General features: G+C 45.1%; 3 protein-coding genes across 3 annotated transcripts; 1 reads left to right on the top strand and 2 right to left on the bottom strand.

Annotated features, from left to right (window-relative positions):
- The first annotated feature begins 798 nt into the window (after window positions 1–798).
- On the top strand, window positions 799–8,015 carry gdi1 (GDP dissociation inhibitor 1). The gene is made up of 12 exons (XM_067239947.1): window positions 799–815; window positions 1,189–1,269; window positions 2,211–2,318; window positions 2,463–2,562; window positions 2,955–3,089; window positions 3,207–3,405; window positions 3,556–3,687; window positions 4,094–4,193; window positions 4,369–4,540; window positions 4,681–4,825; window positions 4,971–5,025; window positions 5,125–8,015. Exons 2-12 carry the CDS (start codon window positions 1,225–1,227, stop codon window positions 5,275–5,277), a joined length of 1,344 nt encoding a protein of 447 aa, XP_067096048.1. The 5' UTR covers window positions 799–815; window positions 1,189–1,224; the 3' UTR covers window positions 5,278–8,015.
- A 163-nt stretch (window positions 8,016–8,178) lies between these two features.
- On the bottom strand, window positions 8,179–18,328 carry itih6 (inter-alpha-trypsin inhibitor heavy chain family member 6). The gene is made up of 18 exons (XM_067239945.1): window positions 18,212–18,328; window positions 17,275–17,310; window positions 16,031–16,185; window positions 14,158–14,268; window positions 13,724–13,971; window positions 13,419–13,588; window positions 13,123–13,239; window positions 12,643–12,814; window positions 11,187–12,487; window positions 10,655–11,066; window positions 10,474–10,506; window positions 10,273–10,290; window positions 10,083–10,130; window positions 9,934–9,954; window positions 9,719–9,763; window positions 9,493–9,606; window positions 8,900–9,283; window positions 8,179–8,782 (listed from the first exon to the last, which is right to left on the bottom strand). Exons 1-18 carry the CDS (start codon window positions 18,326–18,328, stop codon window positions 8,517–8,519), a joined length of 3,768 nt encoding a protein of 1,255 aa, XP_067096046.1. The 3' UTR covers window positions 8,179–8,516.
- An 889-nt stretch (window positions 18,329–19,217) lies between these two features.
- pfkfb1 (6-phosphofructo-2-kinase/fructose-2,6-biphosphatase 1) lies at window positions 19,218–26,709 on the bottom strand. The gene is made up of 14 exons (XM_067239317.1): window positions 26,602–26,709; window positions 23,133–23,258; window positions 22,867–22,963; window positions 22,597–22,663; window positions 22,208–22,282; window positions 21,981–22,037; window positions 21,757–21,878; window positions 21,092–21,299; window positions 20,761–20,907; window positions 20,518–20,622; window positions 20,264–20,393; window positions 20,102–20,164; window positions 19,948–20,012; window positions 19,218–19,818 (listed from the first exon to the last, which is right to left on the bottom strand). The coding sequence occupies exons 1-14, from the start codon at window positions 26,651–26,653 to the stop codon at window positions 19,759–19,761; spliced, it is 1,374 nt and encodes a 457-aa protein (XP_067095418.1). The 5' UTR covers window positions 26,654–26,709; the 3' UTR covers window positions 19,218–19,758.
- Window positions 26,710–27,707: the final 998 nt, after the last annotated feature.

Raw genomic sequence — 27,707 nt, 5'->3', positions numbered from 1 at the left:
CTTCCTTCTTTACGCTTGCCCTGCCCTGCCCAAAACGAAAAAAGAAACGTTCTGACCGGACTGACTCCATGCACCATGAAAAAGCTCAGTGTAAAATAAAAGTGTTTTTACAGGGCTCACTTCTGCTAGGTCACCTTATAATCAAACTACCTTGATCGATAAAGCGAAGTTGCTGCTGACTACAATCAATCAAGATTGTCAAAATATGTTGGAGATATTAACTGTCAGGCAGTCGTAACGTACGCTGAAGTTAAAATAAGCTTATTGCTCATTTTACGCCATATTAATTTATCTATAACTGCGAGAAAGTTATCCATTGTCTCCTAAATGTTTTAGTAATTTGGCACAACTCAAGATAACCTGAGGCGCTATCCTTGGTGCTGAATTAGAACCTGGCGACTAGCCACATATTATAAAAAATTATAATCAAGCTAGCAACTCCTGCAATTACAATCAAACTATTGACCGTATAAAACCCAATGCAACATAATATTTTCGTTGCCCCCACTCTTAGTAGCTACAAAATAGCTACTTACTTTGACCCTTTATTAAGGAATACAACAACTAGAAAAGCTGCGTTTTACACCATAAGAGTAGCCTAGTCGTCATATAGTACCACAACATTCTATGTAAACACCCAAATTAAACTATAATAAACTCTTGATCACAGCATTAGGCTCTATTCAGCAAGTTGGCGGAGGAATACCACTGCATCATCCACACAGCTGCACCTATCTGAACTGAAAGGGGAAAAGAAGATAAAGCGAACAATTAAAACCTACAATTGTCTGCATTGACCATATTGAAATATCAAAGTACGGTCATTTGGCTAAATAATTCTTTATTATGTAGTTGAGTGGGGTTGAAAACACCTACAGTTATTCCCTGTCTGTTTTATGTTAATTTATCTGTGGTTTTGTAAGATCACAAACAGGGGAGGTGCACTACTTTCCGACGCGAACGCACTAGCAGTGTTCCACAGGGTTCTTCGTGTAGGGCCATCTTTGGTCGTCCTCGCCGGTGACAGTGTGGACCATATTCCACTGTTCATTTACACCAGAGGATAAATTAATAAAATATAAACTTGAAACGGCATCTAACTGACAAACAGTTGTGTAAAGAAAGAGTGTTCGTTTGCATTCGCTTTAGCACTGATTATTTCTTTCAATCTCTTTCAATTTTACAAAGCAAAAGAGGGCGAGACAGGAGAGGCGGTGATACAACATGGATGAGGAATATGATGTGATCGTTTTGGGCACCGGACTTACAGTAAGTAATCAGAATTAATTTGCTTCTTATTACCGACGGTGTGTGTGTGTTTATCATTGACTTTGAAATGAATGAAGTTGCAGCATCTGGCACTCATCTCAAATGTCCATCCCATCGTCTCTGCATCTCTGACAATAAATACATGAGAAAATATGCTCTAATTAAAATTCGCTTTATAAATTATCGCTGTGACTGAAAAAAACGATTCATAGTATGTAGCCTATTTGCAAGTGTTGCCAACAGTCCAAGCATTGTTCATTTGGAATCGTTGTGCAGCATCTTAGGCGTAACCCTACTATATGTGATAGTAGTCCCCCTCTCATGGATAGGCCTACATATAAAACGTTAACGCAGGCCTGAGAATGGTTTTAAATGATTGATTCTGTTCCCAGCACTGTGTTGTCGCTTCAGAAATGAAACCATGTCCGTGTTTTAAAGGCAAATCCAAAAATGTCCATCATACCGACTTGGCATTCTGTCTTGTAGCCTAACCTTTCCCCTTTCAATGTTACTCGAAAACATCAGTTATTCATGCACAGTCATTATTACATACGACTTAATTGTAATAATAGTTGGATTAGTTATTTGCTATTAAAGTTGATTTTGAAGACATGAGTAGTCAATAGGTAATTTGCTGTTATCAACAAAACAAAAGTCTGCGTTTGTTATAACGATTAAGATTATGATTGTTATTATTCATATTATTATTGTTAAAGTTAGTATACAGGCATTTATATGATAGAGACGGCACATCGACTCGCGCATGCGCAGCGACGTTGCTCATGCAGCCCCTCCCTCGTACAGCCTCCCTCTGTTCTCTTTTGCACACTCACACGCAACACTGGAACATCCCATTTCATAGAAATGAATGTACATTCGGTTTGTAAGAAAGTGGTGAATGACATTACAGTAAATGTTGACTTATCCACTGCATTGTCTAGGAATGCATTCTGTCTGGGATCATGTCTGTGAATGGGAAGAAGGTTCTCCACATGGACAGGAACCCATACTATGGTGGGGAGAGCTCCTCCATCACTCCCCTGGAGGAGGTAAGGACTGGCACAACTACACTTCCCATATGCAAGACTAGGGGTTGGGATTTCATCATATCTGATTTCTTATACAGATTCCTGAAAATCTAGTTTTCAAGTGTCATTGATTGTTGGCTGTGGTGAATGTCCTCTGCTCTGTAGGTGTACAAGCGCTTTGAGCTCACAGACAGCCCTCCTGAATCGATGGGACGAGGACGTGACTGGAACGTGGACCTCATCCCCAAGTTCCTGATGGCCAACGGTCAGTCACTAGTTTACCAGGGTTTTATGTACATGGGGAAGATGTTCCAAATAATATTATTTATTGTTGATTTGTCTTACTAAAGTACAGAGAATACAAGCACATCATGGAGTATTGGAGCTCTCAGGCCTCACTCATCTTTACTGAATACATAAAATCACCTCATGCTCTTAGGATAAGTAGGAATCAGAACGCAGCATAACCTCTACAAATAAATGATAAATTTAATAACCTAACAACAAAACGTTAACATCCATGCACGTTGATTTGAATAAAGATCCACGTTGATATGAATAAATCAATATATGTTTTTGGAGTAGATTAAAACATGTTAAAACCATACAGCAACCCCAAAAAAGCATACTTTGGTGATTTCTATCATATAAATGCAGGTCAGCTTGTGAAGATGCTGCTATACACAGAGGTGACTCGATACCTGGACTTCAAAGTAGTTGAAGGTAGTTTTGTCTACAAGGGAGGGAAGATCTACAAGGTGCCATCAACTGAGACTGAAGCGCTTGCTTCAAGTGAGTTCAGCCGTATGCTACAGCATACTTCAAATTGTGTATTGTCAACATTAAAAGTGTAGCTTCTCTTTATTTTATTACTGTATGAGACTACAACGAACTTCTTGCCTTTTAAAGATCTCATGGGGATGTTTGAGAAAAGAAGGTTCCGAAAGTTCTTAGTGTTTGTGGCCAACTTTGACGAGAACGACCCCAAGACCTTTGAGGGCGTCGACCCCAAGCTAACCACCATGAGGGATGTTTACAAGAAGTTTGACCTTGGGCAAGACGTCATCGACTTCACCGGCCACGCCCTGGCCCTGTACAGGACAGACGAGTAAGTGCAGACAGGCAGTCATTATTCTACTGAGTGTCAAAGAAAATGTCAGTTGTTACAAAGTTGTCGCGGTGATATTTCCATGACTCAATGTGGACATGTAGCTAATCATCACTCGCGTTCTCTCATGCTTTTCCATCGTGTTTTCAGCTATCTTGACGTCCCCTGTTTGGAGACAATCAACCGTATCAAGCTGTACAGTGAGTCCCTGGCCCGGTATGGGAAGAGCCCTTACCTGTACCCCCTGTACGGGCTGGGGGAGCTGCCCCAGGGCTTTGCCAGGTCTGTGCATCAACACACTCCTTCCTGGAATGAATCAAGTCCAATTAATTCCCAAACAACCAGTCAAAAAGCTGAACAATTATCCAAGGCAACAAAAAAAAGGCACCAAAATAACCAACATTTAAGGACACACACACACACAGATGCACACACATGCAGGACAACACTGTTCCACTTACACAGGGGCATAGGCCAAGGAGAGTAAGTGGGTCTTAAGATACGATTTAGAAACATCGATAGTGGGGGAGGATCTCATAATGAGCGGAAGGTTATTCCAGAGCCGTGCTGCCACTGAGAAGACACGATCACCCGTAGATTTCAACCGGCAATGAAAGTGAACACAACCACGACCATTAAACTGAACGGGACCATAGACAATGTATTTCTGTCTTATGAATCATATTAGGCTGAGTGCAATCTACGGAGGAACCTACATGCTGAACAAACCTGTGGAGGAGATAGTGATGGAGGATGGCCATGTGGTCGGAGTGAAGTCAGAGGGAGAGGTAACGTCACAACAAGCTTCATTGACGTATTTGTTCGGGATGACCTTTCAAAACTCAGTTAGACTGGTACTGAAGGACAACACAACGTAGCTAAGTTTGAATACAGTCTATGGTGTTTGGACAGGGGATAAACTAATAAGGATTGTATCTGTGTGGGCCCTTCCCTCTGTGGCAGGTGGCCAGATGCAAGCAGCTGATCTGCGACCCCAGCTACATCCAGGATCGTGTGCGTAAGGCTGGTCAGGTGATCCGTGTCATCTGCATCCTCAGCCACCCCATCAAGAACACCAACGATGCCAACTCCTGCCAGATCATCATCCCTCAGAACCAAGTCAACCGCAAATCCGGTGAGGACCCAACCTTGTTTGTTTTCATTTCACATTTCACATTATTGTCTTTTACGGTATAAACCTGGCCTGGTCATCCACATGTATATATTCATTGGATATTGATTTTGTGTCTCCCTCCCTATCCTCCCTCCATGTAGACATCTACGTGTGTATGATCTCCTATGCCCACAATGTGGCGGCCCAGGGCAAGTACATTGCCATCGTCAGCACCACGGTGGAGACCAGCGAGCCGGAGGCTGAGATCGAGCCTGCTCTGGAACTTCTGGAGCCCATCGACCAAAAGTCAGTCCTGAGTTTGGAGTCACTAGCGCCACCTAACTGACCTGTCACCTGACACGGCCTGCTCCCTATATTCCACACTGTGTACAGTACATTTGGTCTATTATTGACCATCTCCATGAATGACCACTGTCTTCTCCGCCTACAGGTTTGTGGCCATCAGTGACCTTTATGAGCCGACAGACGACGGCACTGAGAGTCAGGTGAGTCCAACTGTTACAGCGTACGATCAAGGGAGGAGAAGGTGTGTGTCGGTTTGTGAAGAAGAAAAAAACCTGTCCAATTTTGCATCCTTTGCCCAGATCTTTGCCTCCCGGGCCTATGATGCCACCACTCACTTTGAGACCACCTGCAACGACATCAAGGACATCTACAAGCGCATGACCGGAAGCGACTTTGACTTTGAGAATATGAAGCGCAAACAAAATGATGTGTTTGGGGAGGATGAGCAATAAGAAGGGTAGGGCTCCAAGAAAGGGGGGGAATATGAAAACAGTAAAGAAAGGGCAGAACCTCTGATGGAGGGTGGCGAGATAGGGGGAAGGTGGCGTTGAGTGGAATGAAGGGTAGGACGAGGTCTTGGTAAGGTTGATGAGGGGTGGGGGTTCAGTCTTAAGTCATCCTCCTTTTTCTTATGCTCTTCCTTCTTCTGGCACGGCCTCTGACTCAAACACGTTACCACACACACACATACACACACACACACACACACAAATTGTTCCCAGACTCACATTCCCTATCTCTATCACTGAAAAGCAGGGTTGATATGGTCTTTTCATTCCATTGTAGATTCTATAAACATGTCTTGATTATTACCATTAGTAGAGGTTGACCTGTTCACTGTTGGTGCAGCTTCAAAGCCTTTAACTCTTTCTTCATGTGTTTGGCCTGTCCTCTCATTGCTGGTAGGCCAGGGAGCTGAAGAGACAAAGACATCAACAATGTTTAAAGCTGGTGTCAAAAGAGATAAACGGTGTAGTGTAAAACCTGCAGTTTTGCCACAACTATTTGCTCCTTCTCTGAATCTGTCACCTCTACTTGGCATGCATGCATCTTTTTCACACAGTAGTATTGTACATAGAACATGAAGACACTGCGGTATGAAGGCTGGGCCATTCCACGCATCCCTCCTGTCAACCCTGCTTTCACCTTCTTACTTAGTCTTTTACCTGTGTTATTTCAATAGACTGCTCCTTTTGTGGCAAATCTCTCAGTCAGGCAAAATGTAATGAAACATTATATATCAATGGGCTGTTCTGTCAACTGATAGTGCTCACTTTGCAATGCTGTTGTGTACCCTGTGCTATAGCAGGCAAGCTAACCGGTGGCTAACTGTTGTCCCCTAAAACTGTTTTTGTTTATACATGTGTGATGTCAGAGTTGACTTTGAATTGTTGACTTTCTTACGTTTTAAATTATTAAGAATTTTATTTCAGAATATTTGGTGCACTTTTCACAAGCTGAAGTTATGAAGTTTACTGAGTTGGTATGGTATTGCGTTGTGACACTAAAGTGGACTTAAACATTAAAAAGGGAAGGTGGAAAGGTGTATGAGATGCAATGTTGCGAGGGATGGTTTGGCATGTTAGTAGGGTTACACATGAAGAATGGTAGATTTGAAACGAAAGACATTGATTGAAAAAGGAGGCCTCATGTTGTTGAGATGCAAAGAGGGCGATGAGAATGTATACTTCAGATGTTGCAGGCTTGATATCAGGACCCTTTTGAGTGAAGAAGGAAGACTGAATTTTCGGCTTGTAGTGAAAGCACCAGATCATGTCTAGGTTGTTGGAATGCTTGTGTATGTCACCGAAGTAGATCAATCCCCCAATAAACTAAACCCTGTGATAACCCTTAGAGTAGACAGCAGGGAAAGCTGGACACTCCCAAAGTAGTACTCTGTAGCATAAAAGTCCTGAGCCATGGTTTAAAAGTGCCACCCCACAAAAATGAACCAATATGTTTTACTTGGTTTTAGCCTTAATTTGGGGTCTTATCCAATATTTTTGGAATCTCTCAAGATTGGACCAGTACATTAAAAGAAGGCATAGGCCACTGCACCACTGACTGTTATGATGAGGGTAGTCTGATGTGAGAGGGACAGCTTGAAGCAGTCTTTTTACCCCCACACAGGAAGTCTAGTTCAGTGGTCTTGTCTCTGCAGTTGGCACTACCAACAGTGTCCTATATGGCGACCTCCATTCTGTTTTGAGTTCTCCGGCTTGGCAGTTGTGTTTTACCCCTCTGTGTTTACATACTTCAGGTTTAAAGAGTGGTCTGAAGCCTAGTTAGTGAATCAGTGAGTTACTGTACATATCAGTGGAAGACAGATGAGATGCTACACCCTTACCCATAACACATTAACCAAGGTTGAGTTGGCACTATACTCCTCTTATATGACCGTGCCCTTCAGCACTCCCTCAAGTGACTCTAAACTAAGTTATTAACTCACGTTTGGGTTTTTTATGTGTCTTATTGTAATGGTATTATTTATTTGTTTCCACTAAAAGGTAATGGTGAAAGGTGAAAATGCTGAATATGCTATGCTATTAGTTTGTTCTCTTACTGATACCACTCAACTGATCTCAAAGTGATCCATACCCACATCTTTGTTTTAGTTTGTTATTTGCTGTGTCATATGTTATGTTTGGCCTATGTTCGTGATCATCCCAGTGTTTCATTGGTTTGATATGATTAACCGTCTTTAACAAACAGGTTTTGATTGAAGGATAGTAAGTAATTGAATCACCAATCTTCACAGGAATCTCTGCAGTTTCAAACTGAGCACTTTTAAATATAGCATGGTCTTCATCCTGGAATCATGTTAGCTGAACTGGAATAATGTGGGGGTTTCTCTCAGTGTAGTCATAAAAAGAGTTGACCCTTTTTTCACCAATAGATGCTGTATCATCTTTTTATTTATTTAAAGAAAATCCTAAAAGTGTGGTGGTACCGTTTTCCATCAAGTTTGGCCTTTTAAAAACCCACTATTGACAATATCACTTGAAATTGACAAAAGTGATAGTTCAGACTGAGCAGTAGACAACTCACAGTCCTTGTTTGATCACTAGTATGTGAACAATGCCTAATGTCTTGTGTAACAAATAAAATGAATTAAACTATGAACGAAAGATAAAAAAGATAGAAAAATAAAAAGCACATGGCAAACCTGAAAAGTCTCACAGCGCCTCTCTGTGTCTGAGTGTGTACAATGATACACTTGTCCAAGTACCCCAAAAACTAAAATATTTATATAGGTAATATTTTATGGAACATACATACAGTATATACACACTTTAACTTAAACAAAAAATACAACTCTGAATCTTCCCCAAAATAACATTTCAATAATGTCAACTATCATTAAGATATCAGGTATCAGATAGTTATAGAATAAAAAAACACTTGAGAAACATCCATTTTAAGAGTGACAGAAATGTGCTAAACCTGGAGTGATTGCAGAGGAATAAAATGGTTCTTAGTTTTCTGTTGCCATATGAACAGAAGAATCAGTTGGTCACTGATCTTGTTTTTAAGGCACTGCTGCGCTGTGACGTCACATTACCCAATATGAGGATCATTAGCATGGAAGACTGAATACCCTGGACTCAAGACCCAGAGCTGGCTTGTCCTGGAAGGCCATTCCCATAGCCTGAGCTGCCCAGAGTTGAAAGGGGATGGAGTGGAGGAGTGTTTATGAGTGGTCCACCACATAGCTCTGGTATGGCTGGCCCAGCAGCCTCTGTACCTCTGCCTTGGGCACCACCCAGCACCTGCCCAGGTGGTGCCTTATCGCCGTGTCCTTCAGGGTCTTGTCCTGTAGAGTGACTGGCATCTTCATATCCCCCCACCTCAGAAACCCCTTGGCCAGGACCCCCTCTTTACCGGGCTGGGCGCCAGAGGGCCCGTCCTGGGTCTCCATCAGCGCAGACACACTCATGTCAGCATGCTGAAACTGGCCTGTGGAGAGGACAGTGAGAGGGGATAGGGATCATAGGGGGAACATACGGAAACAAGTGAAAATGCCAGGGAATAAAAACAAGATAAACACCATATCCTTGTAAGTGCTGAGTTTACCTAGCAGGCCTTGAGTTGAGGACGATAGCCCATGCCCATCAGTGATGTAGAAGCCGAGGTGAGCCAGCTGCAGGTAGCTGGGGTGTTTGTAGTGGTGGAAGAGAACCAGGAAACGCACGTCCTTGCCCAACTCTATCCAGCAGCTCCCATGATCGTCTACAGCAACCTTGATGCCCTGCCTCGTCACTGATCCCTGCTTGTTGGTGGGAAGCACGTCCCTCCCTTCCCCCTCCACGACCACAATGTCCAATGACAGCGTGATGACGATGCCATCAGGACCGCCCATGGCAGAGGAAATAGTGAGCTGGTCAAAGTAGGTGCGGGAACGGTCTTCAACGCCATGCTTAGAGGGCGCTCCTATTAGATGGCCATCCACCAAGATGCCTGAGGGAAGCACAATCTAGGTCACGAAACTAGACTGTCAGAAAAGAAAAAAAATCCTCTTTACAGCATTGTGTCCCTGCATAGAAAATGCACCTTGGTTCAGTCACAGCAGGCTGTTGATCATGCTATGGTCAACTCGTAAACTAGCAGAAGTAGCTTGAACAAACACAGCCCAGTTGTGGGTTGGATGCATGTTAAGACACTGTCACCTTTCTCTGCATCCTCCAGTAGTCTCAGGACATCGTTGGCCCTGCCGTCCACGGTGAAACACAGATGCTGATGCACCTTGGGGAGCTGGACCACAAAGTGAGGGTCTCCGTCAACTACACGGACGACAGGAGGAAGACAGAGGTGTGAGACATGAGTGAAACAGCGTCCCTCACGTGTTTGAGGCGGTGACGTCGGTTGAGTGTTTGCAGCAGCGATACTTCCTACCAGAAGAGGAGAAAACCCTCACTGAGCTGAGTCTGGTGGGGGGGTCTGAAATGACAAAGCAGTCTTACAAGAATGACATTCAATGTTTTATCTGAGTCTTACAGAGTCTCTGTTGTACTCTCTGAGCCCAGTCGGTGCTTTTTCTGAGTCAGGAGTGAATGTGTGATTCGAAATGTATCCTTATCCAATTTCGAAGAAAAAGAAAGAGTACTTACCAAATGTTTCTGCATCATCCCCTGAAAACATGACATTTAGAATTATGCCATGAAATCTGATAGTATAATGACTCTACTATTCCATAACCGGAAAGAAGATATTTAATGTGAACTGGAACAAAATGGAGATACGCTTACGGCACACTTACAGGACTCGTAGTTGAGGTCGTAGTCAAAATCATAGGTTGCGTCATAATCTGTGAAATTAGATCAGAAACAGCCATGAACCACATCCCTCCCATCTCCCTGAGTGTTCCGTGGCCTTGATTGCTCCACAGTCCCTTGGTGACTACAGCTTTGTTGGATTGTGTTTGTACAGCAACAAAGACAAGGACTCACCTTTCACAAGATCTATGTCTGTTTCAGGACGGGGAGGGGGAGGAGAAAACAGTGAGCTCGGATTTGAAATGAGTTTGAATTAGACAAACAAGTGCTTCATTAGAATACACATATGTCAAATAGATGACGTAACTGTATTTACAGAAATGAAAGAGAAGAGATTAAGTTATGTCATGAGAATTGCTGGCACGGTTTGTTCACCTTTTCTCTGAATCTGAATGGAAGTAGAGACATCTAGTGGAGAGAAGAAGAATGTGTCACACCACCTGACATGCACTGTGCTGAGTCATTTCCAGGGCAGGCCATTGTAAACTGTAAAATTGATCTTTGAAAGACAACAACTGCTTTTGATTATGCACCACAGGGGTAAAAGGGCATTTACCAAGCAGGCCTACAGCCTCCCATAGTTTTGGCCCATCGGTGAAGCCAGGCATTGGGGCAAAGGTAGCAGACACCAGGGTGGCTATGGTCAGGTCTGGGTCTGAGTCTATGTCCTGGGAAGCTGCTTCCGGGGTGAGGGGAGGAGAAGTGGTGGTGGGCGTCAGGTCATGCAGCAGGGTAGTGGCATGAGGCTGGTGGCCATCGCTAGTGGACATGGTGTAGTTCTCTGTCTCTGAGGAGGAAGGGAAGGAGACTCTGACAGGAGGGAGGATGGTCCTGACAGCGTTGGGCTGGGGTGTCGCAAGCCTCTCAGTCTGGGGTACTGTGTCTGTTCTGGCGGTGCTTGTGGGAGAGGTGGAGGTCTTCTTTGTGGGGGGGACTGTCTGGGCTGTGCTGGGCTGTGGGGTGGAGGTCTTCACTGTGGGGGGGACTGTCTGGGCTGTGCTGGGCTGTGGGGTGGAGGTCTTCACTGTGGGGGGGACTGTCTGGGCTGTGCTGGGCTGTGGGGTGGAGGTCTTCGCTGTGGGGGGGACTGTCTGGGCTGTGCTGGGCTGTGGGGTGGATATCTTTCCTGGGGCAGGTGGAGGGGCAGTCTTAAGAGAGTTGACCAGCGGGATGGTGATTTTCCCAGCTGGAGGGGCAGGAGCAGTTTTAGGGGTGCTGGGGGGTGGGGGGGGAGTTTTACCAGAGAGTGGGGAGGGGGCCGTTTTAACACCACCAGGGCTGGGAGTGGTAGTGATTTTCTTGACAGATGGCAGAGCGACAGTTTTTGGAGGAGTGGGAGGGGTGGAGGTCTTTTTTGGCGGAGGGGTGTTTAAGGGGGGACCAGGTTGGGGCTTAGGGGGTTGAGGCTTAATGACCTGAGGGTTAGGTTTAGGGTTGTTTGACCTGGACTTCTTCACAGCAATGGGCGCAGGTGATTTGGAGACAGGCGTGGGAGAGGTTGCAGTAGTGGTAGTGACAGTGGTAGTAGTAGTAGAAGTTGTTGTAGTCGGTGTAGTAGCAGTAGTCGTCGCGGTTGTGGTCGTTGAAACAGTGGTAGGAGTCAGAGGCGGTTCATCAGCATCAGGTTTGACGACCACAAGCGAGGTGACAGGTGTGACAAAGTTGTACTTGAGGGAGAGATTGGTGGCCTTGTCAGCCAGCAGTCTCTGGGTGGCGGGATCCGTGCTGTTCAGTTTGGCCAGCAGCAGCTCTTTGATAGTGAAATAGGCCCAGAGTCTTCGCACAAAGCTGGAGATTCCCTCCGTCCCCCCGGGGCAGCCCACGAACGCCGTCCCGTTCCCCCCCGTCTTCAACACATCGTTCTCCGCCTTCACCTTCTGCTTGGAGTCCACAGCCGTCAGAAACACCTTCAGGTCCCTGACCCCAGGCTTCACCTTCCCGGTCACCACCAGCTCCGAGCCCTGGAAGTAGTTGGGGAAGAGGGACTGGGTGACATCGAAGGCCTGGTCGTCCAGGTAGGACAGCTGGATGTCGGACAGAAGGGGGCTGGCCACCTCGTCGTAGAAGCCCTTCAGCTGCAGCGCGGCGTCCGCGTCCTCGTACACCATCCTGGCCACGCCGCGGTTGTCCATGGCCAGGCGCCGAAGCAGAGGGAAGTCGGCGTCGTCCCCGAAGGCGATGCCGAACAGGGAGGCGGCGCCCAGGGCGCTCTTGGCGTTGGTGAGAATGGCATCCCCGGTTGTCACGCCAATGGTGGCTTCCCCGTCTGTCAGGAAGATGATCAATGGCACCCGGTGAGAGGCAGAGGAGGAGCGAACGGGGGAGGAGCTTGAGGGGGAGGGGTTGACCAGCTGGGCGGCAGAAAGTAGAGCAGCGTTGATGTTGGTCCCTGGGAGAGGAGAGATGAAGGAAGAATGAATGGAGGTGGAGTAAGAGGGAAATAAGTCAAACGTTCACTCACAACAGCAACAATAATATTGATGATTTAAAGGGATTCATAACACCAGATGATGCATCGCTTACAACAGACTCAGTGTCACTCACAGCCCTCAGCGATGATCCTCTTGATGAAGTCTTTGGCGTCTCGTATGTTCTGAGGCGTGGCCCTCACAGTGCGCCCCTTCTTCCACGTGTGGACTTTGTCTGAGAAGGTGATGATGTTGAAGTGGTCCCCCTCTCGCAGGTCCCCCAGGATGGTGGTCATGGCCTGCTTGGTCTGGAGATTCGTAGGAACACAACATTTACCTCAGGAGTCAGTTCCCTTCCGAGCCAAATGATGTTGTGTCCTTTGGCAAGGACTTGCTCTGGGGAATGTCCCTGTACTTACTGTAAGTCGCTCTGGATAAGAGCGTCTGCTAAATGACTAAAATGTAAATGTAAAATGTACCTCAAGACATCATCCTCCTGGACTGTATCGTCTAATGTAGGTTGGTTGCCAGTGGCTTGTTTGACGTACTGTACTATTAAAATGGACTATTACTATTAAAATGGAAGATTGTGATGAAGATGTGCGAGGTTGTGTACCTGTTTGATCTTGGTGCCGATCATGGATCCGCTGACATCGATGACAAAGATGACATCCTTGGGAACAACAGGGAGGCCCCGAGGTGCAAAGTAGTGCACAAAGTAGCCATCATACACCTGAGAGAGAAAAGCAGAAAAATCGGTACAAATGACCAGTTAACTGGTGAATTGCTCGACTGGGAAATACTATTGTATGATTCATGTAGTTTAGCAAGTGTATATGTGTTTGCCGACATGTGTGTTTTGTTTGTTGTGTGTATACAGCATGTATGTGTTTGTTGTGTGCAGGGCCTGACCTGGATGTCTCCCATCAGGTCTCTGAGCTCCACGTCATACTGGATGATGAAGTCAACATTGAGGCCCTTGGAAGAGATGCTGTTCTGCTGCCGCAGGGTGGGACTGTATCGTACCCTGGCGCAGCCCTGGTTCTGCTCCACCTGGGTGGAGTCCGGAGCCTGGGCTTCACCTGCAGGAGGGGGGGGGAGAGGAGGAATCATGGAGACGAGAGATGGAGAAGAGGAGTGTGGACTGCAGGGGTTTGTGCTGTCAAGCAATAACTTTCACTCTCACACCCCCTGGTCTCTTTTTCGGTTTCTCTAACCTTGTACAGTGTTGGAGAGCAGCCGGCTGGTCTTGAGCGGTAGGACCTTGAGGAAGCTGATGCCCGTCCTCTCTGCTATGCTGACCTCCAGGCTGAGGTTCTGGACAGGCTGGCCAGGCCGGAGGCCCAGAGAGAGCTCATAGTGACCCAGCCTGCGAGGCAGCAGCTCCTCGTAGGACAGGGAGAAGGACATACGGGCCCCCGAGGGCACGCTCACCGCCACACGGAACTTCTCAATCTCCCTCTCCCTGGAGAATGGAGGAGCAGAGGACGAGGCAGGATCAATTAACGACCAGGCATGGGCGTTGGCATGGTTACTACGGAACACATTGTTAGCAACTGAAGCATTTGGGTTTGAATCATCAAATGATTAAATAGATTATATGGATGTCGAGAGGGGACGGAGTGCTGCTCAACACTTTTCTCTGACTGACTTGGTGGCAACGAGTCCGGCTGTTTTCCCTTGCTTCTTGGCAGCGTCATATATCTTCCTTGCAGCGCTCCTTTCCTGCACCTGGGCGACATACACCTTGCCATTGGAGGTGCTGCGAGCAGGAAGAGAGGAGGGAAGGAGAAGAAACGCCTCTCTGTGAGTTCCTCACAATTCTCGGATTATGTTACAGGGAGAACCATGTCTGGTATTTTGGGCGCCTGAACGGGTCTATGTTCATTTCATACTTGGTTTCACTGTACTTTTTACACTAACTGTGTCAGTCACAGAGCCTGGCTATATGTAGCACTTAGTGTTGGACTCAAGATAAACATGCATCATGTTGGTTTACAGATTGAGCTCAAAACATGCATAAAGAAGGTGGGGTCAAGAGAGAGGTGAGCGGAGAGGGTAATTTCCCTCTGAAAACATGATTACTGGAAAGAGATGCAGTAACACCTCTCAAAGCTCCTTGTACCGGGAACCCTGCACGCTATCTACAGTAGCTGCACCCAGGTATTAAGGTTTCCCACCCAAAACAGACCTTAAATAGGCTCACAGGCATACACCAAACCACACAATTCCTAGAAGTTCCTTGCATTTTTTTCCACGTGACAAGGTGCTAAAATAAGGTCAGATCCTTTGAACAAATACATGGAAATATAAAAACAACAAGGACCTACAAAAATAAACGGGCAGATCTGAAGCAGGTCTTGTGTGAGACAGAGCATAATGGTCAGCGCGGTGGGTGGAAAATAGAGGTGCCTGTATATCTACGTGTGTCTGAAAGGGAGTGGAGATGGTGGTACATGGGTGACCCACACACAGGACACAGGGTTCTCAGTCCCAGAACCAGAAACACCACAGAACTAAAGAAACCACTTTGCCTCAGCTATTTTCCCGTTGGTCCTTGGCGCTTTGCAGGCTGCCTTTCGGTGTGAGCGAGAGTGTGCGTGTGTCGCAGAAGGAAAGAGAGAGACTGGAGAACGGTGTATGTTTCCACATATTCACATTACTATATGTAAATATGTATGTGAAATACACAATGTGTGCATGTGTGCGCGCATGTGTGCGTAGTGTGTGCGTAGTGTGTGTGTAGTGTGTGTGTAGTGTGTGCGTAGTGTGTGTGTAGTGTGTGTGTAGTGTGTGCGTAGTGTGTGTGTGTATCTTGGCATGGTGCCACAGTAAACTGTGTGGAGAGAGAGAGAGAGAGAGAGAGAGAGAGAGAGAGAGAGAGAGAGAGAGAGAGAGAGAGAGAGAGAGAGAGAGAGAGAGAGAGGAAACAGGGCGAGCTCCTGTCTTTTTCTCTATTAACTTTCTGACTTATATTTACAAAGCCTGGTATTCATCTGCCTTAAAGTCCTCCCTCTCCTGCTTCCTCTCCTAAATCCAGCCCCAGGCTCCACAATTGGCCTATGCTGTTGACTTGTTTGTTTTGTTTATATTTAGTCTTTTTTGAAGTTGAGTGGTGTGCAATCCTCTTAGTAATAAAATTGTGTGTCTCTTCTCTGAACCGGAATTTTAAGTCCCCAAATAAATCCTCTGAAGTTTACCTATGGATTTGATCCACTTGCTCCCTTGATTATTTCATGTTTATTTACTCCCTTTTCTGTCACATTATTTACAAAGTTTTACACTCCAGCCTGTGAATGATCCACTTCATTCCTTTTTTTTAATTCACAAACTAGAATTCCTATTGAAGGTACAATTAGTAGCCTGCTGTTTGTGATAAAGTGATCCAGATAGCAGGAGGGAAAGAGAGACAGAAAGTAACAGAGATATTTAGAGATGCATTGAAAAGAAAGGACAGGGGAGTTCAAAAGAAAGACACAAGATAAAACTGCCAGTAAAACAGTTTGTCCAGTGTCCTGACTGACATGGTGAAGTTGGAGATGAAAGCCGAAGAGGGCAGGTCCACCTCGAAGGCAGCTTCCTTAGTGCCAGGGAGCTGGTTCCAAACGGAGCTGTGGACCGTGGTGATGGCGTAGCGAGATACCACGGAACACCTCACATGGTAGTCTGTCACCTTGAGCTGAAAACACAGAACATTAAAATGTGGATACTTTTAGGAGACACTGTCATCCTGAGTAGACTGATAGTACAGAAAATACTTAAATTGAGCATCAAGTTAAAACTGGAGTTAAAACTGGAGTTAAAACTGGAGTTAAAACTGGAGTTAAAACTCCTGGTCACATTGCATCGTCAGAAACAGAAAAACCTGGATCAAAGCACATTTCTCATTGCCAAACCAAGGCTTAACCGGGTCTGTCCTCTGGTTGACAAGTTTAGCGAGATGATACAAAGCCAGTCTCTGCTGGATATCTCTCCCACCCCCTTGTTTACTTGGGTAATTCTGGCACCTGCTGAGATCAATGTGGCCAGCGCAGGCCACATCACTGCAGGCCCAGGAGGCAGACTGAAACAGGAAGCCTCGCTCCTCACTGGCCCCAGGACCAGAGCTGTGGTTCTACATTATGTTCATGTACACACTTACATACTGTGGCAGACTGGAAGCTTTAAGAATTAGAATGTGTTCCAAGAGGAACTTCAACCATGGCACTGTGAGCAACCGAATCCCAGTAAAGGGAGCACACTGTGTAGGGAAGTAGAGCTATGCATCCATAACTGTATTTTGACCATTACATTGATTGGCAAAATGATTGTTTCATAATTTGGCCCTGACTGCGTGAATCAACCTTCTCTCAAGGTTTGTACAATGACGTCATATGAAATTCCCAGGCTTAGGTTCAAAAAGCTATGAAATGTTTGTTCTTGGATGGTTGTGAGACAGGGGAGGTATTGTGTACCAGCCTTGTGGGTATATTAGTGGCATGAGAGGCAGCAAACCCACAAAGTTATAAAAATACACGATACTGCCATGTCATACAGAGAGCTGCCCCCAGCTTGAAAAATATTTTGAGGTCTGCTCTTCAGAGCACGTTGTTCAAATGTGCAAAGCTATTGCACAATTCTCAACAGAGCCCTAAAGAAAAGAATATCCCAAAAATATTTTTATAATGTTCCTAATATTTTTGTTATGGAGACTGGGGCCATTGAACAAAACGTTTGAAAGTCAGACACATTCCAGAATGTTGACCCCCCCCCCCACACACACACTTACCGCTGGTTTGGATGGCTTACTCTGTCGTTTGGCTCTCTGAAACAAGAGCAAGACAATGAAACAGTCAGTAACAGAAGGTCCTGGCAGTGTTCATGTACCTTGTGATGTGGAAACATCTCAACAGAGGAAACCGAGGCCCTCGGAGGAATGTTCTGATGCTCCACAGTACACAGGGGGTCATTTAAGCCCACAAGGTTGTTCAGCGAGGCTGGTGAAAACTCACCACCAAATTCTACTTCACTGAAAAAAAGGAGTTTCTATACTGGCCTGGCCATTATTTGATGTCTTAAACTGATAGGGAAAAAGTGACTTTTGCTCAATACTATATTTTGGAAGAAAAAATAACCCCATTTGGGAGAAATCTCCAGAGTCCTTGAGTATGGGTTGGGCCCAGATTTTGTGTGAAAATAGACTGAATCAAAGCTATTCATGAATGGACGGCAACTGGAACTAGAAGTAAATGCTTTCACTGTACACAGAAGGGCAGAGGTTGGTCTCAAATCATTGCTGTGTCAATATAGCCCATTACCACATATGTGGAAGTTTGCGGGAATTGATCATAAACCAATTGCTTAAAAAGTGGGAAACTATCTACATTCTACAAAGCAAATTTCTAACTGCATTAGGAATTGAATCAGTTATTTATGATGATAAAAATAATCACTTGCAACAAGAAACTGGACTAGTGAGCAAAGGCAAGTGTGACAGTAGAGGTTTAAGAAAATGTTCAGTGTTTATGGAAGCGTTCAAAATATACTTACTATAATATATAGTAATAAACATTACTACTTTTCATGCTACAATATCCCGGTGTGAAATACATTGCAATTTATAAAAGTTGATGACAAAATTGTAGATTACATTAAGTGAATGTAATGTACAATTAGACACATTCCTGACGCACATTTTACTATTGAAGAATCCGCTGTGATCTCACCTGTAAAAAAATGTCTCTTGCTCCCAGGTGTGCATCATATTCATTTAAAAAGCTTTCTTGCACAGAAAAGGAAACGAGAAACAAAATGCAATGGATTCTGTAATCCACTTTGACCATGATGGTAGACTTGAATTCCAAGAGATTTAAAGTTATCCTAGTGCGCGCACGTAGTCTGGGAAGTGCGTTTGGAGGACGCGGTACGAACCTCACATTTTACATAAGTTATTTTTTGCAAGTCTTTCCCCTCCCTCAGCTTTATTTAAACGGTCGGAAACCGCTGTGATAATAAAGAAAATAGACGTTCTAGGCTACATGCAACATCCGAACTATAAAGAATATGAAAGAAATTCAGTCCTCTGGTGCATAGCCTACTAAAGATTTTCGCGGACTCTTGTCATAGGGGAGCGTGCGAAATGAGGTATTCTTAACCCGTGAATGTCGACAATTTGAAAGAAAAACACTACCTTCCCTCCCTCCCTCCCTCCCTCCCTCCCTCCCTCCCTCCCTCCCTCCCTCCCTCCCTCCCTCCCTCCCTCCCTCCCTCCCTCCCTCCCTCCCTCCCTCCCTCCCTCCCTTTTCCTCTCTCTCTCTCTCTCTCTCTCTCTCTCTCTCTCTCTCTCTCTCTCTCTCTCTCTCTCTCTCTCTCTCTCTCTCTCTCTTTAATGCAGGCCTGCCATAACAGTAAAACGCACAGGCTATAGCTAAGTATAATTGTGAAGGCTGATAAACTGATAAAGTTTATCAGTTTACACTGATAAACAGTTCAATGGTGGCACAATTTCCTCTAAATGTGCCTATCTATTCTATCTATTCCATAAGAGAGGTGTTTATTAAAACCTTTGTTTTTTCACCAAATATTTGCCTTGGGTGTTCCTCTAGTTTCTGAGCTCAAATTATATATTCAGGTACAGTTTTCCTGTACTACCAAGTTTGTGGATTGTAGATATTGTTAGCATAATCCCATACAATAGAGATGCATCTATTCATAAGAAAAAAGATTAATAGATTTGTTCAAATAGTCATTTTGAAGTTTATTTTCAAACAATGTTTGTTTGTTTGTGAGCTGTCCATGGTGCTGATAGTTACTCATTTAATCTCCAAGCTACACTGCTTGGTGGTAAACGATGAAAAGTTACATTTACAATTTCAGATGTTTGTTTTATAATCTCCACTTCACGTACACATGTTCTGATTGCATATCCGTATTTCTCTTCAACAGCTTTGTGAACCCATTACTGTCCTTAATAAATCCACTCCAATTAGATTTATCAAATGGCTTGTATTGTCACATCGACACATTTTAGGCACATTTCCTTTACACTACGAGGTCAACAATTCCATTCTTTTGTGTCTCATTTACCAAACAGAGGTAGAATTTCTTTTTTTTTTTGCCACTCTGCTTTCACTGGCGTTTGGGTTGCCACCATCCCATATCGTTCCTTTCCCTTAAGCTCCTCCTGCCATGAACCCAATACAGACGCCCATGTTTCAACTAGAATGCTACAACATCATGTATTCATGGTCCTAGTGTCCAGCTTCCAGATTCTTCATATGTGGTCAGGAACAGTCGTCAGTGCATCTTCTGGTTTTCTATTGACATCCACAACCTATAAAACACATGTTCATGAGTATGTTTTGGGCAGACAGTGTGTATAATGTGCCCTGCCCTGAAGAAATTTGGAACACTCGAACTTTTCAAATCCACTGAGGTATTAGACTGAAGCTTCATGACTCACGGGAGGCCTTTCTCTGTGTGTGTTGACTGCCTCAACGTTCAGGAAACAGGATTCCACTTTACATCCTAAAAACAGGAATGAAAGGCATGAGTGACACGGCCATGAGGGAAGAGCATGTGGACATTGAAGCTCTTTAAAAACACACCAAGCTCACCATATGCTATTGGTGTGAGTTTGAGGACAGTGTGGAGAGGGCATCTCAGATACGGCAACTTGTCTGTTTGGAAAAAAAGAGGCATGGTTGAGGACGACAAGCCTCATGAAGACTCGACAATATCAGCAGTCCATGTCTGGATGGGAGCTTGTCATCCCCTACCTGCAGGTTTGTCCAGGAAGTAGGCTAGCAGGCAGCGCATGATTGCTTGGTGACACACCACCAACACATTCTCCTGCCTCTCCAGCTCCATAATCACTGGCTCCAGGCGATGGACCAGGTCCTCATATGACTGAGCAGCACGACAGAGGGGAGATAGACACAAGGACATGAAGGATGCTTCACATTGGACCATCATTTTTTCCTTTTCTGCTTTCCCACACTAAGCATGACCCCACTTTATGGAGAACTCTTACCTCACCCTTGGGGTAACGATACCGATACTTGTCCTGGTCCCTGAGTGCAAACTCCTCTGGGAATTTCCCCTGAATCTCCTCGTAGGTTAACTCTTCACACACACCCTGGAACAGTACGGAGCATGTCAGCTTCATTCAACACTTACTGTATGTTTCACCATTCATCGCTTTCAGCTCATCTATTAATTCTTATTCCAATCTATCTATCACACACAGAAACTCGGCAGCAAACACAGCACTCACTGCGTCGATCTCGTTGAGGGCCTTCCACTGTTCGTAGGGCACTCCTAAAGCCTCTGCTGTCTGAATGGTCCTCTTCATATGGCTGGTCCACACCTTCAGATCCTTGACCTTCTGACCCTTGATGAAGGCTGCCAAGGCTGTTGCATACTGAAGATAGAGTTGGCTAACATCACTCACAAGAAGGTCTATGACCGTTTCTTCATATCTGCATACGTTCTATCTCATATTGACATGTGCATGTGGTTCAGAACAAGAAAACATGAAGTGAAGTGTAATTTGAATGGAAACGAGTGCCATGGACTTCATGATCGGTGCTGGGTGATGCACACACATTTTGACCCCTGGGCGAGAGGCCCGAGTCGCCTCCTATGCGCCCCAGCAGGTTGAGCTCGCTTTCTCCATGCCTGCTCAAGAAGATGGAGCGCGGGGTCACGTGAATATTCATGAGGTAGTACACGATCCTGCTCTGGATGTGGTCCTGGACTCTGTTCACCAGGTACCTGCTGCCCACATTGTAGATCTTGATGTAGGAAAGGTGCCTGTCATGAGAAAGACAAGAAAGTAGGTTACACAATTTATATTTTTTGTACTATTTCAATTGTTTGTAATATTTTTTTTTTTACATTTTTATATTGTAAATTATTGGTTCTTTGTAGTTTATTGTATATTTAACTTTAATTCTAAATTCCCTTAGTATTTGCTGGACTATGTACCTTTAGTATAGTTAGACCACATATTTAAGTTTTTAAGATTCCTCTATGTATGTATGCACCTTCCTGCCAAAGTAAATTCCTTGTCTGTGCAAACTTTCATGGCGATTAAAACCCTTTCTGATTTTGATTCTAGGTTATCTCCAACAACTAGCAGAGAGATAGGCTCTAACTGAGCCTGTTACATTTGGCTTTTAATTAGTATTGTGCATGTTGTAACTTTTTGTACAACAGAGATGTAGACAAACATTTCAGGAAACAAAGCTCCTCTCAGGCTCTAATGTACCTGTCCTTCTCATCGTCCAAAGGCACGTAAGTCTGCTTGTAGCACTCGATGCGTTGCAGGAAGTCCGTCAATGCTTCGTCTTTGTCACGACCTTCATAGTCCGGACTGCTGATCTTCACTTGCTGAGGAGAGCCAGAGCTTAGATTCAGATGTGATCATGTCAGGATAGTGGTACCAGAGAGCCCTCTGGTGTTCCAAAACATGAATCAAATGGACCTCCTCACCTTTATGTTCTCAGCAATGATGTCCGGGTCATCACAGATCGACTCCACAAAAAACACCTTGAAGACACAATCAGTAGTGTTTATTCACGAATTAGATTCATGAATTAGTGTTTACAATGCAGTTCCCACCATTGTATAGCACATAACACACCAGGTGGTAAACCCATTCGGCTCGAACCCCATCTTGTTCCACGTCATGCATTGACATGTGACACATGTTCACTTGCCTTGTAACCCTTCTCCCTGGCGAAGCTGACGAGGACACTTCTCCTCTCCCTGGTGGTGTTGGTGGCATCAAACACCTTGATATAACACACACCACAAATTAACTCTGCGTCACATGTCAATAATATGTTCCGCTCATAGATTGTAAAGTGTGCGCCATGGCTACGTGTGAGGTGCTTCCCGAGGGATGTAGGGGACAGTGAGTCTGAGGTGCTTCCTGAGGGATGTGGGTGACAGTGAGTCTGAGGTGCTTCCTGAGGGATGTGGGTGACAGTGAGTCTGAGGTGCTTCCTGAGGGATGTGGGGGACAGTGAGTCTGAGGTGCTTCCTGAGGGATGTGGGTGAATGGACAATGAGTCTGTGGGGGAGTTTCTGTTGTGCTCTTACTCACGGCTACTTGTCCATGTTCCTTAGAAAAGTACGTTGTCAGGTCTTGCAGAGCCGCAGAAGCACATGCGCTGTGAGAGAAGACACAGTCAGATACACATGGAGCGGGTCCCGTCCCATAGGGGCACTATGTTGATTTGAATACAGGGCCTGACTGTAAGGCTGAAACAATACGCAAAGCAGTTTTCCCCCCCATCTGACTGAGGATGAAAACCTTTGGGTCTTAGCAGACTCATTTGAAGACCTTGCAGAGCGGCAGTGTTTCATTTCATACTTGCGAATCCTCATGGCCTCTTCGTTTTCTGGTAGGAAGAACTCAAAACTCTTGTAGCTTTGGACGGCTTCCCTGCGGTACTGGCCTAGGTTGAAGACTGGACCATGTGGGAGAGGCAGGAGAGAGAGACAACAGTACTTTACGCAAAACAATAATTACAATACCTGGATATGAACTGACTCCTTTCTTAGTTCCAACATTCAAAGCTGATATTCCTAACTTTTGGAAGTCAAATATATCTAAAATAGAGTACAATGTATATTGACCTTTTGTGGGTACTCCTATCCAGTTGAGGTAGCGGGTGAGCTTCTTGGAGATGTAGGTCTTGCCCCTTGCTGGCAGTCCCACCATTACAAGCATGGTGGGGGAGTTACAGAACTGAGGCACAGAGGCTGGGAAAGAAACAGAACTATGACACATCAGTTCTCCACATTCCAGGTACAGATGAGCACTACCTATAAAAAATAGGTGAGTGTGACACTGAGTGACATTGTAATCCCTACCATCTCATTAAGGAAGAGGCTACAAGTGGTGAGATCAAATGTCTGTAAACCAGGGCATCCTGGTCACATGACTTCTCGCAAGTACTAAAGTATTGTACCAAACATCCCTGTGGTGGTTCATGGATCGAAATAAAGGACATACTTGTCAGAAGTCATTTTTATAGACATTCTGTTTTACTGGCAATAATGGGGATATTCAGGTATACAAAATGATCCTACTCAAACATAAATGATAATGATTCAAGCATGATATAAGTAAACTGGCAGCTGCTAAACCTGTCCAGGTGGCCTGATCCCCAGAGCTCATCAGAGCCCTTCTGGGATCTGTCACATAGCTGACAACCAGGCCCTCAGGGAAAGTTAGCGCCAGCACACACAAGCGCCCATTCAGCGGAGTATTGACATCCTACAAATCAGAGAATTCTGATTCCGGTGTCAGCACATCAACATTCCTCAGACTGAGTGAGAACTTTGATGTGCATGATAACGCAATCGGTCTTGTTTCATAAAACAGGAACACTGAGTCACGAAAGTGTTCAGAAGAGATGAGAAGTCTTTAAAGCCAGTAGCTGAATGTGGAGGTGAAAGGTACAGCAGATGAGTCATGTGACGGTACAGAGGGAATGTGGAGGAGAGGCCAGTATAGTAGAGTATACCGTAAGGACTGTCCAGGAATTCTGACAGTATGAATGGAGAGTGCAGCGTTAGCAAAGCATTTCGCAGGACAATGTTAAAGCAGAAAAAGCAGAGAAACACTAGCGCTGGCTCTCCTCTCTCTCTCTCGCTCTACTGCATCGCTCAGAAAGCTGCGTGCCTTATCCTTTGGCACTGAGTGCTGTGTGGCACTGAGCTAATTCTCATGGCAGGAAGAAGGGGAGGGTAAACCATGGGAGAGAAATAAGATACAATCAGACTTTCAGCTTCGGGCTAGTTGTTGCACCTGTTGCAAACAGAAGACTTGCCCTGTGGCTTCAACAAAGATGAAAGGGCGGAAAGAGTAGAAAGGAGAGGGAAGGAGAGCGTGAGAAAGAGAGGAAGACAGACAGAGAGAAAGAGGAGGTGGGGGTAGTTCAAGCTGTAGCTGGTTCTCACTTACAGCCTCTCCTGCGACTCAGCTGGCTTCCCATCCAGGGCACCCAGATCTTGAGCAGGGGCGTCTGTGTGAGCTCCTTCTGCTCGGTGGAGGACATGTCTGTCGCCAGAGTGGAGGCCGGTGGCCCCGGACAACGCATTTACGGCACAGTCTCCCCCCTCTCCCTGTGCAGCGGAGCGAGTGTAAGCCAGGGACACCAGAAGAGCAACACAGCCCTGCCTCTCATTGAACTCCGATGAGGTCACCTGACCGTTGCCAAGGAGAAGGAGGCGGGAATCAGAATACGGGAGGGGAGGATTGTGGCCATGCTGTCTCACTGTTCAGCTGTCTGCTGGCTCACAGAGGACCTGCTGTTGCGTTAGATAATAGGGCCCCACAGTTAAGTAGGTCTTCCTCAAGGGACCTTAGTCAGAAGAGAAAAGCTACTGACACGATCTAATCTGGGGCGGTGACAATGCAAAATCACTGATAGAATCTGTCTCTTGGAAAGAAGATCTTAAAAAGCTCCAGAAAAAGGGATGTGCTGGTCCTTGTGACTGCTTCCTCTCAGTTGGGGTCAGAGTGGGATTGCTCCAAAGTAACACAAGGGGGCAGCTGAAGGTCTGGATGTAGAGATACTGGAGACTGCCTTAGTTACTCTCTTGTAACTAATCAGCACATGAAGACGATCAATGGTTATTTGAAGCATTAGTGTGTTTTATATAATCCAGTTCTTCCCAGGTCCTGTCTGTCTGTGTGAGGTTGGTAATAAGGCATTAACAAGATTAAAGCATTAAGGGCCCAATAGCCTTTTAAGACATGAGTGTTGTATCTCATTGAACCATATTACACGGTTGAGGTACGACATGAGATGTAAGAAATATACCAGTGTCATCAATATACCAATATTGTGAACACTAAGTCCGTAAATTAGTATAATTTATGATGCAATTCGACATTAGGACAATTATGATATAGACTGTATTCACAAATGCACTGATGATCATTTTAAGTTCAAAATTGCTTGATGGATTGACAGCTGACTGGCCTCTGCTGTGACACTCGGGGACGGAGTCGTGATGACATAACACAACCAAACATTCTTTATGTGTCAAAAAATCAGACCTTAAACCAGCTGTCACTGACTTACTACAGCAACTGCACCCTAGGGTCACATTTGTTTTTCAGCATTCTACAGTCATGTGATTTAAAACATAATGGTTGCAATTGTTGTTTAAAGGAAGCCTGATATTCACCAGTGTTTATGTTAGAAGGGGCAGTAATGACCGCTATTTCTTTTTTGGGTAGAGCCCCATAGTAGTGGAACATACCATCCTTTTGATGGTAGACTGGGAACATCCTGCAGTATCCTCTTCAGGGTTGGGCCTGGCAGGAATTCAGACCGACTTTCCAAAATAAATTGGCCAAGAAGGCTTACGCACACACAACACACTAAAACCCCCTTCACTGGCAATCTGTCTGTGTCTCTGTGGTTCTACGTATCTGGCAATCTCCTTTCAGAGCTGGCAGATATTAGAAAAATACAAGCAAGTCAAATGGTCCAGAATGGGGAAAAAGGCTTGACATTTAACAGTTGGTTTCTTGAGTTTATTAAGCAAGAATGAACAACAATCAGATATCCCAAGGACCCGGTTCTAGATTACTGAAAGAGTCAACTTGACATCCATGTTTCTGTAGAACGTGCTGGCTGGGCAACTAGACCAGTAACAGACCGACACTTTCAGACTGTCTTCATTCACAGACATCATGGCTACCTTGCCATGCTGTCCATAAACGTTGCACATCATACAATAGTTTCCACCCAAAGCTGATGCAAATCTAACATGCCACAAGACTAATTTCATTCTTTTCTTCTTTTCCGAAGTTCTACTTAAAACTGCTGAACTCTGAGGCCATTGCATTCTGTGCAACAAACACTAGTCCAGCCAGCAGGGTTATTTATACCCTGTGATGCATGCCTGTGCAGCCACATGTCTGTTGACAACATGTGCTGCATGCATGTGCAGCCACATGTCTGTTGACAACATGTGCTACTGTGTAAACGGCAAAACACTGCACTGATACCCAAAAGTAAATATACCAGCTTCTCCCTTTATCTCTCCCGTCCCCCTGGTCCTGCTGGGTCGCCGGTGGCCTCACCTGCGCTGTCACACCTGCGACGCCTCACATACTCCATCTGGGGCAGCTCCATTCTCAGGGGGTGTTTTTCTTGCGTCCTGTCTGAGAGAGGAGAGTCCACCGTCTGAACTGAAGGCAGCCGGTGCAAACAGGAAGCCTTTGCTCTTTATTAATGTAACCGAACCCCCTCCGCTAAGGAACTCTCCAGGCCCCCTCCTTCCCGCTGGACACATGGACATATGATAGCCTGGACTTGCCCTTTAATGTTTGCCAAGTTCTGGGTTCACAATGTACACACGTGGGCCAGGCAGGGGAGTGTAGGGGCAGTGGTTAACAAGACCAAATATCATAAAGAGGGTTTAACCTTCAGACTACCCCTCCACTTATCACCCACATGTGAGATCAGGTACATTGACAACCATGTACCCAGTCATTAGAGGGTAACCTGGAGTATGAGTAGTACTGTGCGCAATCTTATTTGGACTTGTGAAGGAGTTCAAATGTGTGCACACATTCTTTTATGTTCGGAGATTTTGTTTTTGCTTAAGAGCTGCCCTAAAAATACTTCACAAACTAAATGATTTCACAGAAGAGCGTGCCCTTTGGGTAAGTCTATAGTTAGCGTACATGGACTTACGTATCCCTGGACAGCACACTTTGGTTCACAGGGACAACTGACATACCTTAGTCACATTCTTCATGTGAGGCCCCAAAAGAGGTTGTAATTCTACCTTGAGATGAGTCCAGTAACTGTATAATGGTGTTTAGAAGGCACTTTGGTGGTTTAGTTTGGCAGGGTGAATGCTTTGACTTTGCATTGCAAACCACACACATCATTATCACTCTGCTTTTAAAATTCCACGTTTAACTTTTCAAAAGAATAATTTCTAAAGATGACACTATAGGAACCTCAAATAATATAAAATAAATGTCAACCTAATCACAATAGGCTTCTTGGATGCATTGTGTGTGTTGTGATGAAACAAGCTGCACCCTACTCACTATTTACATTTTATAAAAAACATTTTGTTGTGTTTGATTGTAGAATTGTGATGAGCAGAGGCTAGGTGAGGGAAGGAACATTACAGAAATGCTGAGAAGACATTTTTGAAATTACTGGTGTGGTG

The sequence above is a fragment of the Osmerus mordax genome, chromosome 7, assembly GCF_038355195.1.
Source record: "Osmerus mordax isolate fOsmMor3 chromosome 7, fOsmMor3.pri, whole genome shotgun sequence".
In the NCBI taxonomy this organism is placed as follows: Eukaryota; Metazoa; Chordata; class Actinopteri; order Osmeriformes; family Osmeridae; genus Osmerus; species Osmerus mordax.
This window is presented reverse-complemented; position numbering and strand designations above follow the sequence as displayed.

Excerpts from the sequence above, each read along its gene's own strand:
- pfkfb1 (XM_067239317.1), bottom strand. The coding sequence starts at position 26,653 with ATGGAGCTGCCCCAGATGGAGTATGTGAGGCGTCGCAGGTGTGACAGC. Across the intron at positions 22,283-22,596 it reads AGGAACATGGACAAGTAGCC|GTGTTTGATGCCACCAACAC; the intron begins GTGAGTAAGAGC and ends TGTTATATCAAG. Across the intron at positions 20,013-20,101 it reads ACTCACACCAATAGCATATG|GATGTAAAGTGGAATCCTGT; the intron begins GTGAGCTTGGTG and ends TCCTGTTTTTAG.
- gdi1 (XM_067239947.1), top strand. The coding sequence starts at position 1,225 with ATGGATGAGGAATATGATGTGATCGTTTTGGGCACCGGACTTACA. Across the intron at positions 4,194-4,368 it reads GAGTGAAGTCAGAGGGAGAG|GTGGCCAGATGCAAGCAGCT; the intron begins GTAACGTCACAA and ends CCTCTGTGGCAG. Across the intron at positions 4,541-4,680 it reads CCAAGTCAACCGCAAATCCG|ACATCTACGTGTGTATGATC; the intron begins GTGAGGACCCAA and ends CCCTCCATGTAG.
- itih6 (XM_067239945.1), bottom strand. The coding sequence starts at position 18,328 with ATGGTCAAAGTGGATTACAGAATCCATTGCATTTTGTTTCTCGTTTCC. Across the intron at positions 17,311-18,211 it reads CAAGAGACATTTTTTTACAG|AGAGCCAAACGACAGAGTAA; the intron begins GTGAGATCACAG and ends CTCTTGTTTCAG. Across the intron at positions 11,067-11,186 it reads AGCCCAGCACAGCCCAGACA|ACCTCCACCCCACAGCCCAG; the intron begins GTCCCCCCCACA and ends CCCACAGTGAAG.